Genomic DNA, 20,787 nt, shown 5'->3' with positions numbered 1-20,787 from the left:
CATATACACACATACATATATATACATATACATATATATACACATACTGTATATATACACACACATATATATACATACTGTATATACAACATATACATATCTACATATATACTGTATATACACATATATATACAAATCTACATATATATATATTAGGGGTGGGACTCGATTAAAAAAAATAATCCAATTAATTAGAGGCTGTGTAAGAATTAATTTTGATTAATCGTATGTAATCGCACACGTAAATTTGCCCCAAATCGCAAATGTTTTTTTTTTTATTTAAAACGGTTTTAGTGGGCTTACAGAATCAAATAATAGACATGGACATGAATATTGTAAACTGAAGCTGTTTTAATTTCTGAAAAAAAAAGCTTTTAAACTGCATTTGAATTCAAAACAGAAACAAAAATATCATCCCTGGTTAAAATTGGGCAGACTTAAAAATAAAGTGGTAGTTTAAGTACTTTAAGTACATTTTCAGAATAGTATTGTCTTTAAATAATAATAACCAAAATTTCACCATAAAGTGCAGTTTTTCTTCTTAAAAAATAAGTCAGAAACATAAAAGGTAATTTGACCAGCTTACTCTTTAAACTCTGAGTAACATTAGCCAAAATTATTTTGTACATTAGGCTAAAACAGTGTGATCATTGAACATTTTGTAATTAGATGTATTTAGAATTACTAACGGTCACGGAAGTCCAATGATCCCCAGTAAGAGCCACAAAGTCCGCTTTCTGTAATGCATCTAATTTTGCTTGCTTTTCAGTGTGCACAAAACCATGCTTTTATCAAGGCTTCGGGTAGTCGAAATGATCAGTCGTAGGAACGTGCTTTATTCTGACTCTAACATTTTTGTAGCTGTGATGTGTGCATCAGTGTAATGGATGTACCAGGAAATCATGCATTGACAAAAGTTCCCGTTTGCTTGGAATTGAAAGTGTGATTAAATGCGTTATTTTTAACGCGTATGGAGTACATGCATCAAGCTTCTCAACTGTGCTTGTGCTAAGAAAGGGAAAATTTTAAAAATAACGTAACATGATTCTGCGTTAACCTAATATTTTTCATACGTCCCAAACCAAGGAGATGGGAAGGTAAAATGAATCGGTAGCGCGACATAGTCAGTACATCCCTCTCGGAATCGAACCTCAAATGTCGGCGTTAGAGGCTAAGACTCTACAATTGCGCCACCGCTTGTCTATGCTAAAGTATGTATTGTAGATCGGGCTATAGATATACATTTATATATATACCCGTATCGCAGTGGAGAAGTAGAAGTTATGAAAAAGAAAAGGGAACATTTTAAAAATAACGTAACATGATTGTCAATATACAGTAATTGTTTTGTGAGTGTTATTGAATGTTGCTGTCATCAAGGATTTGATTATCATTATTTCTTTCAATCAGGCTCGTATTTGTACGATGTGTTCAAGTTACATTCCGTGTTTGTCAATCGTTGTAAAGATAAGAGGTTTCATTCATCGATTAGTTCCTTACTGCATCAATAAACAGCTCGTCTTCCTTTTTATCTGTGATGTGACAAACTGCATGCACGGGTTTTTTTTTTTTTACGCTGTCTTCCTTTAGCGGACATTCACTTTTTCCACCGTGTGCTTTGTTTCCACAGTAGCTGCATTTATGAATATGCTTATCAGACACTTCATATTTTTTGCTGCCTTTTCAATTGTGTAATTCGGTTTTGTTCAGCTCTTTGGAACTGTTGCTTTTTATCTGTGCACTGCATCAGTTCACGTGAGCCACTCGGTGTACTTGCATCGAAGGTTCCCAGCTGTGCTGGTGCCATCTCGTGCTATGTCCATAGCTTTATTTAATGTTACCTTAGTCCTGGCACTTAAAACTTTCTCTGGCAGTTTCGCTGAGTTTGTGTCAAACACCACCCTGACCATCTCATCTTCCTCTCCATAAGCACAGTCCTTCACCCGTGAATATTTACCCGTGGCAGTTTGCTATTGGATTGCCGCTGACGGATGGCCTTATATGGGCAGGCACTAAATTACAAACGCCAGCGGCAGCCTGTCTATGAACTTAATTTAAAGTGTAGGTTTACATCGTGCTTTGTTTCCGAAGTAGCAGAACTTGCTTCTTATTGTTTGCTGCCTTCTCAATTATATAATGCATGTTTTCTTCAGCGCTTTTTTGAGGTCTTCCTGGTTTTCTATGTACTGCGTGATTACGTGAGAGGCATGATGATGTCACACGAAACTCCGCCCCCACGGCGTTGAAGCTCATCTCCATTACAGTAAATGGAGAAAAACTGCTTCCAGTTATGACCATTACGCGTAGAATTTCGATATAAAACCTGTCCAACTTTTGTAAGGAAGCTGTAAGGAATCAACCTGCCAAATTTCAGCCTTCCACCCACACGGGAAGTTGGGGAATTAGTGATGAGTCAGTGAGTGAGTGAGTGAGTGAGTGAGTGAGTCAGTGAGTGAGTGAGTGAGTGAGTGAGTGAGGGCTTTGCCTTTTATTAGTATAGATAAGACGTAGTACCAGTTATTTAGACATTGTGACAGAGTACGAGATGATTTATGTCACCATTCATTACCCCCTTCATTTTCTATTACAAGTGCAGAAAACACATAATTCTGGATCTCAAATATGTTAACATTCTTGAAACTGCTTAATTCAGTTTTGGGTTCTTCAGTGGTAAGCATATACAGTATTCTAACAACACTAGGTAGAAGTCAGAAAAAAGCTGTAGACAGTGTGTCAATCCACGGAAGAGGTCACTCACACACATATTCTCATTCACACTTAAAACAGTGAATTTAGATGTGCACAGATTTGGCATGTGAGAAAAACTGGTGTTCTGGGAGAAAAACAGGATTCTGGATTGTCGAGGGACCAGAGCTAATCACTGTGATACAATAACATTTCCATTCATGAGATACCCACTAAAAGAGATTCAGGAGGCCATAAATGTAAGAGTAACCTGGGCTCAACCATACTGTGATGAGTCTCAACACTGCCTTCTAGCAACTTGGTGGACAGCTAATATCTTACTGGGAGGTCCCCGCATTCCTGTACTGTGATGTTTAGGGTTTTGCAAAACCGTGTGTTCAACTTGTAGTGCCTTGATGTGGCCATAAATAAGTTCATTAAATGTAAGAAAACACAAAAATCACATGAAAGAGTTGGGGATCCACCCCTTATACTTGCAGTGAATATATGAAGTACATTTTTACAAACAGGAGTCCAAAACACAACTGAAGAAATAGACACAATGGTTGTCATATACCGTATAGTCAGAAAAAGGAAGTGATGTAATGGCAGAGTGGCATCTTGAGACCAGAAATGACATCAGGCGTAGGTGGGTTCTTGGAACCGAAACAGGAAATGGTGTTAGGTTGACTTCTGGGGATCGGAAGTGGTTTTAAGTTGATGGTTCATCAGTTGTTCTGCAGGGAAAGAGGAGAAAGAGTTAGAGGACAGTGACAACCCCTGTTCTGGTGGGAATATGCACTTATTTGAGCCCAGAAACTGTATCCTAATGTTCTCCTGTGCTTAAAAGTCACCTGCCTGTGTGCAGTTTTCATGCTTAGTGATGTAATTAATTACACCACAATGTGTAATGTTTAGCAGCTTGGAAAATAATCGTCCCGGGAAAGTGATCTCAACATTTATATATTTTTCTGAATCTAAAACAATTTGAGAGTTATGCAGATGTGTCTCAAAGTAGACTTCCAGCCATTGTATGCCTATTAGTTGTCTCTTTCAGTATTGTTTTACAGGTTACTCCTCTACCAAAATTTGAACTCAAGATATCCATTCTACTTCCACCTTCTCATACAGGAGCATACTGATCCTGTCAAGGCTTCTAGAACTTTTTGGTTTCAGATTCAAGTTTGTGGACAGAGTGGAGTGATATTCTTACTTACAAGTCTGATCACCATGCAGCACGTTGTTACTTTCCCATGCCATGTTCAGCAACAGTCAAAACTTTTGTTTGACAGACTGATAATGTTACTGGTTTTATTGTTCTGTGGAGGATATTTTAAGGCCACAAAGTAAAGCTACTGGGATACAAAGTAAACATTTTATACATGTCTAATGAAGCTAGCTTTCTTTTTCTTTTTTTCCATGTGGAAACTATTTGTTTATTACCACTCTTGTGATGACTTTTGTCAAATCATTATTTTCACAATCCCTTTACAACATATTCTTATGTAGACTCCTGTTAGGTTAAAGGGCTCATAGCATTGCTTTTTTATGCAAATGCAATAAGTGACAGGGTTTTCTGTTATGAAAATACAATTTATGTAATTTGCTACACATATGTACAATCAGTTTTATGTAGCCACTTTCAAAGCAGACACCTTCTTAGTATACTTCTGTAATAAGTATAATGTTATGTTCACATATATTTTGTACTAACCAACTTCTGTTTTTTCCAATTAAAAGAATTTATATAACTTTTATAATAGTTTATTTTTGGCTGTGGTGTGTCACCATCCTGTATTGGAACAATTGGGCTGGGAAAATAAAGTCATGTTGAGCACTTATTAGTAGACATTAGTTATAGCATTCGAAGGCCTAATATGATATAATTTTTATATATTTTTATATCAAATATCTTTTTAAATATTATGAAAAGAACTATTAAAATATGCTTTACTGAGTCTTAATTTTTGCAACATTTCTCCTGTGTTTTGAATTGGATTATCATTATCATAGTGGAAATTCTGTTTGCTTATCATTTGTTCAACCAGTTTCTGCACTCAGAAAAAGTGATGGACATTGCAGAAATGCACTACTGTATACAATATACACTGTAGAGTGCATCTCATATGCTCATTAAACTAAATCATTAGATCAACATCAGCATTTCTTACTCTGTTTGACTATGTAATTACCTGTATAAGTACAGTGTAACTACGAGTTATTACTCCGCACTTAATTTGTAATACGAAGTAACGCTATAGTTAATTATTCAGTTGTCATTAAAGACCATGGAACATCTGTTACATAGTTGTAGTTACATACCCTGATGTTTTAATTACATTTTGAAAGTACAGATACAATGTAACTATATAACTACACTTGTTTTTGGATCAGTGATAAATTGATACATTGTAATTATATAAACTGTGGAATAACAATGACAACTGAGTAATTAATAGTAGCGATACATTGTATTACACATTAAGTATGAAGTAATAACTCATAGTTACACTGTACTTATACAGGTATTTACATAGTAGTTACCTTGTAATTATGGACACTTAATGTAAAGTGTTACCAGACCTCTTCAAACATGCCTATCAAGCAAAGTCAGACAGTGAATTCTGAAATACAGAAAATTCACAGTTTATATCAGAAGTAGACAGTAAAATAACTGTTTTCCTTCAAACCCATGCTGTTTGGCTTTACTCATTCCTAATTGCTTTTTGCCTTTGCGTTACTAGTATCTTGTTATTATTTAAGTAATTTTTCTTTAATGAAGCAGCATGCCTGTCCTTTCATTTTTTTTCTGTACTAACCAACTTCTGTCCTTTCCCATCAACATTTTCTTATTTCTCTCTTTCCCATTCTTGGATTTGATTATTATACATAATATGAAAACAGACGGCGACCATTAATTTGTAGAACAACCTTCAGCAACAACATAATCCAGCGGAGAAAAGCTGCAGGACGTGGAGCACAGAGGTATAGGATTACAGCACTCAAAATTAAATTGATACAAATGAAATACATGATTTGTTGTAACATAATTTATATTACCCTCTGAATTAATACTCTCCGAACTTAAATATTTACATTTCATTTGAGCTGTTTTCCAGCATAAATGCATGTATGCTTTATTTAATTAAAATAACTGAAATGTCTTTTTAAAAACTGTTTCCTATATACAGTATGACCAGGTTGTTTGTCAAATTTTGAACTTAAATTTTACAGATAAAAACTAAGGCTGTCGTTGAAGCAATCAACTGCTGTTTAATTGCTTAAAATCATTTCTTTATAGATATCTTACATGAAGTATAATAAAAGATTTTAAGCATATTCCTTTACAGGTGTTTAATATTTTTGATTTGCCCCCAGTCTTTATATTTAGTCAAATGTTGTTATCTTGGGTTATGTAGCACCTTTTCAAGTGAGTAATCTTACAATATGCTTTACATGACAAAGGCTTTGCTATCTGGAGTTCACCATAGCAATGTGTGTAACTACTAGCAGCAGGCCTACAGATGACTGTCTTATTTTGACAGTTTTCAAGCTGACAATAATTTAGTTACAAAATATATTGTAAGTATTCTGAAAGTTGAAAGTTTCTTTAAGGGCTGAAAAATATTCCCCTGTCAAGCAAATTAAAACAATCAAGACGATCTTTATGAAAATAGTAAATATCTTCTAATAATAACCTCTGACAAATGTCATCATTTATATAAACATTTTATTCATGTCTTTAAATCGATGTCTCCGGTGATGAGAAGATTATTAACCTTTAATTAAAAAATTAAAGCACCCTGCTTTCTTTTTTGGGCAGCCTGGTAGTAGTACAGTAGTTTGTGCTGCTACTTCACAGATGCAGGATCCTGGGCTAAAATCCTACTTCCTGTTGTTGTTCATGTAGTATTTGCATATTTAGCCTGTGTGAGTTTTCCTCCCACATCTATGAAGAAATGCAGGTTAGTGGGTGTGTACAGAAATGTGCGATGAACTGGTGTTCATCTATATTGATTCCTGCCTTAAATTTGATACCATTAGGATACACTCTGGCCTCTTGTGAGTCTGAATTGGATTAAATGGTTCTAGTAATTTAATTTTATGCTTTTACAATAACATGCTATTATTATAGCATTGCCCTTCCCTAGTAACAAATGACTAATCAGTGATAACATTGTACATGCAGTGAATGTTGTTTGAAACAGGCAGGCAGGTGAATTTTTGTACAGTTCAGCTGGAGAATGGAAAACCCTCATGATTTATGTACATTTAAATATGGCATGGTACTAGAAGTGGAATGAGATGGAACAGCATGAGATTACACCATTCTTGCTGGGCTTCTCATTTATGAAAATGTCATGGAAGTACCATACATTGACTGGTAGTAGTTCGGTGTTCAGAAACAGACTTTCAAGGAAATTCCTAACAAAAGTTAATGTGACTTGTGCTACAACAGTAATGGGCATGAAAGAGACATACAGTATCAGAAAACAAAACTGATTGTACCTTACCAAGAAAGGGGTATGAAGTGATTCAACCAATTTCAATCCATTTGCATTGAATATTGATTAACTGATTAATTAATCATTGAATAATGATTAATTGATATGATTAATCCCAGGGAGTATAGTAACAACTCCATGACTAAGGGATTTAGTGTGCTTTTCAACAAAGAACTATGGTAGTGACCCACTAATGGTATAAAGTGTGTTTTTGGAACTCAGTTTAGGTCTTGATGTAAGTAAATTGTTACAAATGCATAATACAACTAACTGTTTTACATTACAAGGAGTAATTAACCATAGTAAAAAATAGTATAACGTAATAAATTGAAAGAATATTATGTGTCATGTTGCGTTAGAGATATTTGTTGCATTATACATTTTCATTCTGTTTGGCTTTGAAATTAAAACACAAATACTTTTTAAACTTACATTTTTGATGTAAAACTTCAGTAAAAACAATATTTGGAATTAGCTTTTCTTCAATATCGCAATGAATTTTGATTCCGTGTTTGGACTTACATCATGACAATGCAACGTATAACTGCCCGCGAGTGAATATCGTTTCTTTCTCTCTAATGAATAAACCGACTTTTTCATTTGTTTGTCTCTGTGATTTATTAATTGTCATAGCAAAAGCTATTCTGATGGGAAACTGGAAACATTTTAATATGAATGGCATATTAAGATTTTGTTTGGTGTCTAATGTTATCCGCAGAATATATACTACATTACCTTTCTTGTCGCCTGTTAAAATTTTACATGTTAGAATTGTTTGACCAATTTTCAATACAACTAAACTTGTCCAATTACATAGCCCATCATACATAAATTACGCAGTAACATTACGATACATCCTTCTTTCAACAGTAATTAGGCCGGTGGAAGACCGGACGATGTTAACGGTTGTAGATGTTCTACAGGATATTGTAACTTGCTGCTTTCATCTTCCACACCATCACCACCAAATTTTTCAGCATATTCTATTGATACGCATTTAACCATTTTACTGTGTGACCGATCAACAATTTTCGCGTTAATTCATTTGACTTCATAGTTTCTCGGTGCTAGGATTGCCCGTGTACTAATTTCTAATTTTGGACATAATAAGTCTTGTTTTATTAGGAACTTAAAGTGAGGAAAACTCTTGTCTCAAAATTTTCTTTTATAATAGAGAGATGTGAATGTGTTTTGTCAGCATTATAATCCCCTACTGTATAAGGCTAAGGAAGACATGAAATGGTACCTAAAACATAACTGTAAATTCATCATTATGCAGTGCCCTACCCAGAGACCAGAGGCCTCATGTATAAATATTGCGTAAACCTGTTTCTGTGTTCAAATCGTGATGTGTAAACCTAAAGTTGGCGTAAAGCCACACACATTTCCACGGTAGCTCATTCCCTGAAAGAGACAGCATTGCTGCAATAAATGATTTCATCGAAGGTCGCGCACAATCACTGCGCCACCGTGTTCCCATGTTTAATAAAATGCTCTAACTCCTATTATCATGAAAATGATATCATGTATACATGTCAGTATTTTAAGTATTCAGAGAGCTGTAATATTACAAATGTAATGGATTCTGTGTCCTGTCGGAGGAAGAGAAAGCCCGGAAGCACATAATTATTCACACACATAGAAGATCAAATGCAAAGCAAAGCATTTAATGTGCTACTTTAGTTACGATGGGATTTGAGAAACTAGTAAATTAAACAATTTTATGATGAAGTTTATGATGTTCTACTATAATGACAAAATAAACTACGTGATTAAATTGGGAATTTCGAGATTTCCTGCTTTTGTCCCACTGTGTGCCTATTTTTTTTCTCTGTACCCTAATAAGCTTTCATATGACACTCAGACAGTGGGCTACAACTCGCCTTTTCACGGCGACTTTGACATCTGACAACTTAATTTTTTATTTCGGGCACTGTTCACTTTGTGAACTTGAGCTTTCAAGTTTCTCCGACACTCTTATGTCACTTGATCAACTTCCTTTTATTGTTTATACTACTGTTTAAACCAACAAATAGCACGTTTTTCTTTGCTTTCACATATGATGTGTACATTTATGTGAGAAAATGTAACCATTTTAGTACAGATTTGAGGTATATTTTATGAAAGCAAGCTCTTTAACTTGCAGATGAATTTTAGAGATACAATTTTAGAATCACCTTTAAAGCCAATCTTCAGTTTGTTAAAGTTTTTTTTTTAATAAGTAAATTTTATTTTTTGTCTGACTGTTATGGAGAAATTGCATTTTGGTATTTTGTTATTATTCAGTTAGAACATACAAATAATGTACTATTTCTTTATTTCTTCAGATTTCTTAACCAGACTGGCAGCAATCTAAGCAATAGACAGAGACAGTTCTCAGACTGTAAAAGGTAAGCTATAAACACGAAAATAAATAGCCATTCCTACTGATTCACTTCATCTTTCTCCAGGCACCAACCATTGTGTTGTACTCTTTTAGCAGAAAAGTTGTTTGATAAATAAAGACATTTTTAACAAGTTGCATGTAGTGTCTTACACCGCTGCCACATAGTCTTACACTACTTTTGTTTTATCACTGAGTTTACCTGAATGCACACAGTATACTACTGCTGGCAAATAAATAATTTAAACAAATACTGAATAGTAATTTGCTTCATTGTATTTTACAAAATAAAAAAATATTAGTAAAATGGATTAGGGTATCTAGTGCAACCCGCAGAATTTGTATTTAATTTTTTTTTATCGGTCATTCATCATGGATAAGTGTATACCAGTGTTATTAGGTTTTCCCACATTGGCATTTTAAGGAGACAGATAAGTCAGTGTTCTTGTCCATAGCTTTTTAGTTCAGTAGCTCTTTCTTTTAATTGTTTTTTTTCTGTATGGAAAGCAGTGCTGCTTATATAGTCAAGAAATTGTGCCAGACCAATGTATACGCATACTGAGAAGGAGTTAGAGGAAGTGCACAGAATATTACCGGCACCCAGCTGCTTTCTGTTAAGGATATATACAAAACTTGTTTCCCCAAATCAGGTTTTAGTGTTTAAGTTACCTTAACCAGTTCTTTGATCTTGGGGAATTTGCTTTCCAGAAGTTTCTGTTTTTTTTTCTCAAATCCTGCTCAGTAAGGGACTACTACTACTTGTTTCCATCCATCTATTATCCAACCCGCTATATCCTAACTACAGGGTCACGGGGGTCTGCTGGAGCCAATCCCACCCAAAACAGGGCGCAAGGCAGGAAACAAACCCTGGACTGGGCGCCAGCCCACCGCAGACTACTTTTTTCATATTCCTTAAATTGTGAATGATCTGTAAATCTTTAACTGTAATACCAGTTTTTTTATTGATGGCAGTAGTTACAAAGTTTAGGAACAAGAAAATATTTCAATGTAAAACACATTCTATTACAGTATTGTTATAAGCATATTTAACAATACTGTAGAGTAGAATAAAACTTGTTTGCCTACTGGTGAATATTTTTCTTCAGCAACTTGCTTAGCATGTGCATAGGTAAATAGCATAAATAAAATATTTGACTGGGTATATTTGGTAGAGATGTAGATATGCTGAAGTGTATGTCTTGTTATATTATGCTGAATTTCTTGTCAGTTGCACCAACTTTTTCCTCTATTATATTATATTTGTTTCTTCCTCTAATTAATAATGATGAATATAGGAAAGGAGAAACCAATGAAAATGTTATTTATGTGTTTTTCTGTCTAATTTGATTGAGAGAACTCAGTAACCCTAACCATAATTTGTACTGCTGAGGCATTGTAATAGTAGACAGGTTTTTGAAATTTACAGGCATGCAGTTATGGTAAAATGGCATCACATCAATCAAAAATTGTTGCAAAGGGGCAGGCAGTATGGTGTAGTGGTTAAGGCTTTGGACTCCATACCTTGAGGTGGTGGGTTCAAATCCTGCTGTTGGCACTCAGTGACCATGAGCAAGTCACCTTACCTGATGGTACTCCTAATGGAAAAAAAATTTAACCTGTTGCATCATAAATGTTGGAAGTCACCTTGGATAAAAGTGTCAGCCAAGTAAGTAAATGTGAAACTTGTACAAGCTCCATTCTGTAGATCTGTGCTGCCCTCTTGTGGTATTAAGTCTGTATGCACAATACATGTTATCATTTCTCTGCTATTGAGTTTTAGAATTTAATTAAATGCATGGAAACAATGATATTTTGGATATATGTAGATATTCTTTTTTTACATTTTATTGGCCATTGTAAGGAAATTTTTATTACCATATTTCAGATAGGTGTTCACAGTATTTTTAATAAACAAATGATCCATAGTTTTGTCAAAAGTTAAAAATTTTATATATATGTTAATGTAACCAGCACTGGGTATTTTCATTTACATTAGTGTATCCAATGAAGATGAAGGAGGAACAGCAGACTCCTCATATAGCTGTCAGGTATGTTCCAACAAGTGTAAAATTACATCAATTTTTCTTTACACAGTGTTCTTTGTTGTATGATGTTTAAAGGGATATGTATTTGCAAAAAGTAAAAAATATTTCAAGATATAAATTTAATACATTTTCTCTTTTTAAATAACTAATTTAGATATGATTTATGAGAATATGAATTCTAAATTGTATTGACACAGTGGTAGTGTATATCCCAGCTTCTTTACAGCTTCACATCCCAATGTTTATGTGCCAGTTGCACATTCTCCCTTAGGAGTTAATTGGCTACTTATAAGTGTGCCCTATGATAAACTGGTGCCCCTTCCAGGGTTAATTTCCCTCTGCACCCAATGCTGCCACATAACTCATGCAGGGTGAAAGCTTTATCTAAAATTCTTTTGCTCCTTTTATGAAGCTGAAACACAACAGTTTTTTTATTTGCACTGACAACATAATACACTTTACGAGTAAATCTTATAAAACTAAAGGGAAATATTTTTTACAGTTTGAATTTAACTCTAACAAATCAAGATGAAACTGGAATAAATCAGTTGTATACACGTTAAAATACTAGAAATATTAACAAGGTGCTGTTCAAACATTCCTATAACACTGCTCATATTGCAATTTATTCTACCACAAAAAGGAACTATAAGGCCATGGCTAAGAAAATCAAGGAATAAAATCAAAAGTATTTTACTTGCAACATTCCCTAGTAAATTAGCCAAGGTATGGTCTGGCAGGGTCATTATTTTAATTTAAAATTTGTGAACAAATGAAGATAATATATGGAGATCGGGTAGTTGAGATATCATACTAATTAAATTGTTGTTACTATATAAACAATAGAGAAATAAGGTAACGAAAGTTACTATATTATTACATACTACAAAAAGACTAAGTATTTTCTACATTTAAGAAAATGAATAGGTTATCTAACGTCCTGATTCTTGATTTAGTTTAGTTTTAGGTTGCATATAGTGAAGATTTTCCATAAAATAAAAAAATAAAGTCATTTTTAAGAGCTAACGTAAATGCTTAAAGAATGAGGCTTGCAAAAACATATTTTATTAGTTAACATGTAGAGTTTTTAAAACTTTGGAAGTAGACATGTTAGGTTTGAATACACAGTGGGAGATCTGAAACTTGAAAGTGCACCCTATGAGACGGATCTAGCAGTCATAGTGGGTTTGTCAGTGTCTGCATCTACACAGTTCACAGACGCAATGAAAAAGGCTAATAAGATGTTAGATGTACAGCACCATGTGTAGAGTACAAGTCAAGGAAGGTTATGCTTAAACTTCACAATGTACTGGTGAAACCTCACCTGGAGCACTCTTTACAGTTTTCATCTCCATATTACTAAAAAGTTGTAGCAATGCTAGAGGAAGACGAGAGGGGAGCAACCAGAGTGATTCCTTAACTGAGAGATGTGAGATATGAGGAGTGGTTGAAGGAGTTGAACCTTTTCAGAGATTAAGAGATGACATAACTGAATAGTTAACAGTTATAAAGGGGATTAGTACAGTGCATCCCAGCTGTTACTTTAAAATAATTTCTTCAACATGAAAACAAAGACATGATAGGAAACTTGTGAAGGACAGATTTTACAGAAATGTTAGAATGTTTTTCTTTACAGAAAGAAGCTTAGTGCTAGAGAGTGGGATTTTACAGACTTTCAAATGTGAACTGGATATTATGTTGGAGAATTCAAGTTAACGGGACTGGAGAGTTGTTGGCCTGGAGTGCCTGTTCTTATCAGAATTGTTCTAAAGTCCTTATCACTGTAAACTTTACTTTTAATTGTATTAATAAGAATTACTTATGAATGCTTTGAAATCACTTCAGGTTTTTTTTGCTATTATTTTTATTTTTTAGTCTGGCACCTCCTTGACTCACTGGTACGAGAAAACCCTGCATATGATATACCCATTTAACTTGTCTTGATGTCTAGTTATGCAAAATGTTGACTTTTTTGAGGTTCCACCCTATTTTTGGCTGTCTAGACCAAAAAAAAACCTAATTTTTTCTGCCATTTTTGGACCATATTTTTTTCAAGAAATGACACCTTTATGATAGAACCAATAGTTGTCTTCAGCAAAAATGCATCAGAAGGACTTAAAGTTGTGTATGCCACATCAACTGACCCTAGTTGGTCAACCCCTAATGTAATATAAGGGGTCAAAGTTATCCCTTATCACAAAAATTTCAAAAAAATTCTAATTGGTAATATAGGCATTGTGGAGTGTCATTTTATACTATTTCAAAGTTGCTGATCACAAATACCATATGATAATATTTTGCATATTTAATTCTTTACCAATAGCCCTAGACCTCTATGAGAGACTTTCTGAAAGTTAAAAATGACAAATTTCAAACATAAGCATGTGAGGTATCGTTTTAAAGTATTTCAAGGTCAGTGATTACAAATGTGATGTTATTTTTTGATCCTTGACTAGGAATCTAGCCCTCTGTAAACCTCTGTAAGAGGGTACAAAATGACAAGTTTATATTACAATCCATAATATTTAGCCTTTAAACATTTAAATGGAAGCACACATTTTAATATTTCAACTATTTGACGCTACTATTCTTGTTTATCATGTACTTCTCTTCATGAAGTAAATCATTACATTTCTAATGAACATCATGAATTAGGGCAGTTTATTCTGTTTCAGACATTTTCATTTAAGATCTAACTCTGATGACCAACTCGGTGAAAATCTGATCATTTCAGAATGCATGCTGCTTTAGAAAAGAAAGTTGCCACTGGGTCTAGTATGCTGCCAGTAAATATACATATACATAGTATCTGCCCATGTTCTGTTCTCCACTCTCCACATCTTTTCTAGTCTCTTGTGTCTGATTAACTTCTACCTTATATTTCATGTCAATGTTCTGGGTTTGAATTTCATGCCCTCCGTTTGTCTGGGTGGATTTTATCCATTCTTCCAATGTCTACATTAACCCTCATTCCAAAGACGTACTTATTGGGTTATTTGACAATAACAGGGATATAGCAATTAACTAAAGTTAGTTATTAAAAAAAAGTATTAATAGCAATAATCACTCGAATTGCAAAGATTGAATTAAGCTAGTCAGATAATAGATGTATGGATATAGGTGTATCAAGCTGTTATTCATGAATTGTATGCAGTAACAGTAAGCTGAACTGAATTCACTGAAGCCTCACACATCCAGAGTTCTAATTTTGAATCCTGGCTCAGTTACTGTTTTCTTAGAAATTGCATTTTATTCCCAAGGCTATGTGGATTTCTCTGTACACTCTCATTTTCCTCCCACATCCCAAATATTTTTTATGGTAATTAGAAACTGCAAATTGCCTGAGAAGTGTTAAACATGCATTTATACATGAATGTGGTCTTTGATGGGATGGTGCCATCCAGAAATTGTTGGTGCTTTGCTCTCCATGCTGTACTCCAGCTCCCACAAAACTAAACGGTATTAAGCAGATTCATAAATGAGTGGGTGGATAGATGAATACATGCACAGATTAAATATTGTTATATTAATTATTTAAACTTTGCAGCAGAAAGTAGTATCTGAAAGTAACTGTTGACTGTTTGTAGCCCTTAAGTTCATTGGAGGACAACCTAAAACAAGATCAAGCAAATTCGCAGCAAAACTGTCCAGATGTTCAGCTTGCAGTAAATCAGAATGAAGAACGAAGGAGAAATAAATATTTAAGGAAAGAATATATGAAGGTAACAGCATGAAACTTTTTTACAATAATAAAAGCAACAGTGTTTTGCAAAGCATTTTTTGAATTTGTAATAAACTGCAAACTAATGACATAAAAAGTGCATATAGTTAATTTGACACAATCTGAAGAAAATAGAAAAAAAATTCTCATGTAATGCATGTTGTATAATCCACACGTCCGATATCCGTTTGCATGGTCAATATGTGAAAATGTGTGCATTTGTTGCTAAAATATTATTATCTGTTACTTCCTGATTAAATATACTGTAAACAATGAAGATGTCATACCCATAATGCTATGGGTTTGAATTAAAGACAGGTTTCTTCACCAGTGGGAGAAGTTAAATTCAAAAGCATGGATATTCCAATATAACCTCAGGTTTAGAAAGTGTTCAGTATAGTGCCACAAAAAGAGACTAAGGAAAGCTGTATTCGGGAAGAGCACGCAACTGCAAAGATTACTGTGGAAGTACCCCCATATTCAATGTGTGAGAAAGCACAAACTGGTCAGGATGGCAGATTTTGGGGGTAAAGGTGGGACTGGACTAGGGTCAGTTACAAGTTCCTTCCTTTTCAAGATGGTGATGGATCCAGTAACCAGAGAGGTGGATAAAGGATTATCATGAGAGCTCTTATTTTACCTGATGATCTGCTAGTGATGGTACTGAAATGTACATCTAATTTGAAAGTGAAAGGTCTCAAGTTAAATGCAGGAAAGAAGAAGATGAAGGTTGTAGGTGGATGGGCAAGAGTTGAGGAAAGAAGTGGATTCATGGCTGTGTGGCATGTGTGGTAAAGTAGTTAGGAGAAATTCAATCCAATACCTAAATTGTTGGAAGTAGGTAGATAATAAATGTAGTGGTGTGAAGGGTAATATGCAGGTGGCAAGTGCGACATTTGTTTGTAAAAAGTGTGTTACAGGGTTTCAAAACGCTAATGTAGTAAATGTAAATTTAGATATCAGCAAGGGCGGCACGGTGGCACAGTGGGTAGCGCTGCTACCTCGCAGTTAGGAGACCTGGGTTTGCTTCCCAGGTCCTCCCTCCATGGAGTTTACATGTTGTCCCTGTGTCTGTGTGGGTTTCCTCCGGGTACTTCGGTTTCCTCCCACAGTCTAAAGACATGCAGGTTAGGTGCATTGACGATTTTAAATTGTGCTTGGTGTGTGTGCGCACCTTGTGGTGGGCTGGCGCCCAGTCCAGGGTTTGTTTCCTGCCTTGTGCCCTGTGTTGGCTGGAATTGGCTCCAGCAGACCCCTGTGACTCTGTAGTTAGGATATAGCGGGTTGGATAATGGATGGATATCAGCAATGCACATATTTTGTGGAAAGTACAAAGTTCTGCTATTTAGGTTTGTTTGAGTGGAAATGGAGATGCAGACTCATTATTGCTAGCAAGGATTAGCGATGCATAGACGAAATTCTCTGAGCTGTCCCTTATTTTTACTTCTAATGGGGTCTCTGGCATTTAAAAGAAAAGTTGAAAGGAACAAAGATGAGACTAATCAAGTGAATGCATTGAGTGTCACAAGCAAGAAGAAGATGAATGCATGGATGCTAAATTAAAAGAGAAACATGGTGTTGAGATGATAGGTGTTGTGCTTACTAAAATGATGATTTGGGCATGTGTATTGAAAGGCAAAGGATGATTAAGTAAAGTAGTGTACCAAGATGGCGGTGGAGAAGATGAGGCCCAGAGGGAGGCTGGGGAGAAGATGTGGTTGGAGGTGATGTCAGATGATATGAAAAGAGTGGATCTTACCCCAAATGATGGAGGAATAAGATTTCAGGGGACAACCAGTTTAAAGGGATACTCCACCCAAAAATAATATTTTTTATATGTTACTTACCGCTTCTACTTGGTATTCATGGCCAAGATAAAATATAATCACATTTTAATACAGAATGGAGAGAAATTAGTTTATGACATTAATAGAAGCTAATAGTGACCAATGTTGTACAACAACACACTATGTGAAAAACCATGAAAAAAACTCCACGTGTCAGTAATTCAGTTGTATGCTCAAAATATTCAAAACACAAGCTTTTCTGCTAAAATATTGTTAAATAAATACTTTTGGAAATATCAGTGGACATCATTAATAGGAAACCTAAAGCTTCATGGCAATGACTTTTTGAACTCTCTTCCCCCATTTACTGGTCAGGAGTCCTGTCTTCAGTTCAAAAAGCCATTGTACAGCATTAATCATTATTGGCTTCTATTATGTCATAAATCCTCTGATAAATGTTTTTATTAACCACCACTACAAAGTAGATGGAGTAACTTTTTAAAAATACCATTGATTGTGAAGTATTCCTTTATCCTCGATAAAACCCAGAAAATGGTTGTTAAACCAGTAATGAGGATAATAATGATAATGAATGATGAGGATGTCATTATCAGAGATAATACAGTACATTTAATCCTTGACAAATTTAAGTTCTCCTAGTTCACTGGAAATCCAGGTAGTATTTCAATGGAATTTATTGAACTCTGACTCAGTGTTGTTCTAATTTTCATGAAAAATCTTCTTCAGGACTAAATGAGGTTATGTTCTTGAAACTTGTTTAAGGTTTTCTGTAAAATTCAAAACTGCATTTCAATCATTTGTGCAGTTTTTCGCATGCAGAATTGTTATGTGTCTGTGGTTATGTGAATGACTCATCAGTTGGATGTTTTAAATGTAATTTTTCGGTAGAAGGCTTGTTGCAAATGCAAATTATCCTGAGTTCTAGGTGTAAATTCTAGGTGTAGTTCATGCAGTCTCTGTGGTTTTTCTCTAGCTTCTTTGGTTTTCTTCTGGACATCAATGATGTGTATATTAGGTTAATTGGCATTTCTAAATTTAACTGATACAGCTAAGTATAGCCAGTTATGAACTTGGGCTCTGTTCAGGATTGGTTTCTGCCTTATGCTTGAAATCCTGAGATAAGTTACAGCCTCGCAAAACCCTGAACTTAATTGAATAGGTTAGTAAACTGATGAATGGGTGGACTACTACATCTTCCTAAATGGCATAGTGACTTAACATTATTTCCATTCAAGTTAAAAAGAAATATAAAATCACGCCTCATCAGGTTAATTCCTGGAAATGTATTTGAACGCATGTTTGGTCTGCTCATTTCTAAAAGCACATTAAGTAGAAGATTAAGTAATGTTCTTGTGATTCCAAGAATCGTAATTTTAGACTTCCTAGAAAACTAATTTTTATTTTGAAATGTTCTAGTATAAAGGTCAAAGCACTTCAAGAAAAAGTGGAAATGAAAATGACAGTGAGGTAAGTATAATGTATCTTATCAGAAATCCTTTATCTCTCTTTTTTTTCCCTTTTGCATTTTACCAATATTAGTGGGCATGGATATGTGTGTTAGTGTGCCCTAGCTGGTTACTTTTTTGTATCTTAATGCTGGCAATAGATAATCCAGCCCCTGAAACTCTGAACTGAATTAAGCAGGTTTGTAAATTGGTGGAAAAAGACTTTTATAAAGCTCATAATGAGAATCAAGGTAAGACAATAACTGCCTTTAAAAGCAAACACATTCTAACAATTAGAACCCCCTCTATCTATCTATCTATCTATCTATCTATCTATCTATCTATCTATCTATCTATCTATCTATCTATCTATCTATCTATCTATATGTATTTATAATATATATATATATTGTGAACGCTGGCCCGGACACAGGCAGACGGACAACATAGTTTCACCACACACCCTTTATTATATACAATATTTACAGTTTTCGTGCACTACCAATCCCAGTGCCTCCTGCACCGATCCCCCAAAGTCCAGGCCTCACAGTCCTTTTGTCTTTCTCTCCCGGCCGCCTCCAGTCCTCACTCCAGCTCCGTCTTGCTTCCTCCCGACTCTCGCCAATGACTGGAGGGAGGCAGCCCCTTTTATAGGAACCCGGATGGGCTCCAGCTGCTTCCCGGCAATCAGTCCTAGCCACACCCCAGTGTCGCGGAAGTGCCGGCTGCGCACCCGGAAGCTGTCCGGGTGTCCCCTGTCGTCTTCCCCCCAGCACTTCCTGGTGTGGCGGAACTGCTGGGCTCCAGGGTTCCTCAGGCATCTGGGCGCCGCCTGGCGGTGGCCACGGGCCCCTACAGGGTTGGGCTTCCAAGCCCGTGGCCCCCAACATAACCAGGACGGACGCCCCCTCGCAGTCTGGAGGAGACACAAGCCCTCCTCTGGTCCTCCTGGGAGTCACAGCCGGGGACCACAATATCTATATATATATATATTTTTGGGGTGCTTGTTAATTCTCATTTAATATACAACAGAATTTGGCCATACTCTAAACAGAACAAAAATAAGGGAGTTGTAGCCCATTCTAGCTATTATCTTTTTGGCTTGCTTCTTGCAGGTAGCATTATCTTTGTGAGCCAGGTCAGTAGTGACAACGGGCCACCAGTCGCATCTTCTCCTAAATTCTTCACAGGATGGAAGGGGTGGGACAAAGATCACAGGGCCAAAAGTGTAACTGTACTGGACCTCTGGACTGAGTTACAGACAGTGCCACCCCATCTTCCTTTCTCGTACTGCAGCTGCTACTGCAGCTTGTGTGTTACTATATACTGTATATGTGTGTGTGAGTGTACTTGCATATTGCTTTGTAGGGCAGCATTGTTTGTGCAGTGGTAGACTTTCTTCCCATGCCTGCCTGCTTTTTCTTGAAATAATTCAGTATTCCTCTCACACCCCCAGAATTTCTTTTTTAGAGTTAATTAATGACTCTAAATTGGATTGATGGCTGAATGGATGGCTATTTCTGTGATCAAACTGCATTTCAGTTGTTTTCCTTATATACATTTTTGCGATTAATTTTGGCCATAATCTTTTCATGGGAAAAGTATTAATTTAAATAATCAAGTTTGCTGATCTGCAATTATTTCACATGAATAAATTCAGTGCAATATATACTTGCTGATTCTGTTTTTTGAATGGATGTACATTTGACAGGATTGAATTGAACTGATCTATTAAAGTATCCAAGGTCTTTGTGCTTAAAAGGGGGGTAGGGGTGTAACTGTATTGGGGTTCTGGGGAGAAGAGTGAGTCTGACCCAGCATGATATATCCCAAAGACTATTGCACTGTGAGAATTTGACCTCAGTATTATGTTATTGTGCTCTCAATAAACTAATGTAAAAGTTTCATTTAGATCACTTCAATAAGCACTCATCTTGTTGAAGTAAAACATAAAGGTCATCTCTGCCTATTAATAATTTTGTGACAGCACAATCAGGTGGAGACTGTAGGTGTTCTTCAAATGTCAGCCAAGTATTTGATTAATTACTTTAATAACTTTTCTGTAATGAAAAAGGTACAGTAATACTATAAATTTTAAATTGTTGATTTGTTCAATTTGCTGTAATCAATTCTTTACTTAAATAAACTGAATTATCATACAGCAAAAAATAAGCAAGTTTCATATTCAAAACCAA

The 20,787-nt window shown here is 35.4% G+C and overlaps 1 protein-coding gene across 2 annotated transcripts in view; it reads left to right on the top strand.

The window, feature by feature from the left end:
• The window catches only part of lrch2 (leucine-rich repeats and calponin homology (CH) domain containing 2), a 161,757-nt gene that overhangs the window by 124,699 nt on the left and 16,271 nt on the right, over window positions 1–20,787 (top strand). The window contains exons 12-16 of one of the 2 annotated variants that reach the window (XM_039766491.1): window positions 5,590–5,670; window positions 9,518–9,580; window positions 11,570–11,621; window positions 15,206–15,340; window positions 18,564–18,614. In XM_039766491.1, the coding sequence (XP_039622425.1) occupies window positions 5,590–5,670; window positions 9,518–9,580; window positions 11,570–11,621; window positions 15,206–15,340; window positions 18,564–18,614 (382 nt within the window). The remainder of the gene's footprint in view (window positions 1–5,589; window positions 5,671–9,517; window positions 9,581–11,569; window positions 11,622–15,205; window positions 15,341–18,563; window positions 18,615–20,787) is intronic. The other variant, XM_039766492.1, reaches the window with a different exon arrangement.

This window comes from Polypterus senegalus, chromosome 10 (assembly GCF_016835505.1).
Source record: "Polypterus senegalus isolate Bchr_013 chromosome 10, ASM1683550v1, whole genome shotgun sequence".
Taxonomy (NCBI): Eukaryota; Metazoa; Chordata; class Cladistia; order Polypteriformes; family Polypteridae; genus Polypterus; species Polypterus senegalus.
The sequence above is the reverse complement of the archived record's forward strand: the minus strand, read 5'-3'. Positions and strand labels throughout refer to the sequence as shown.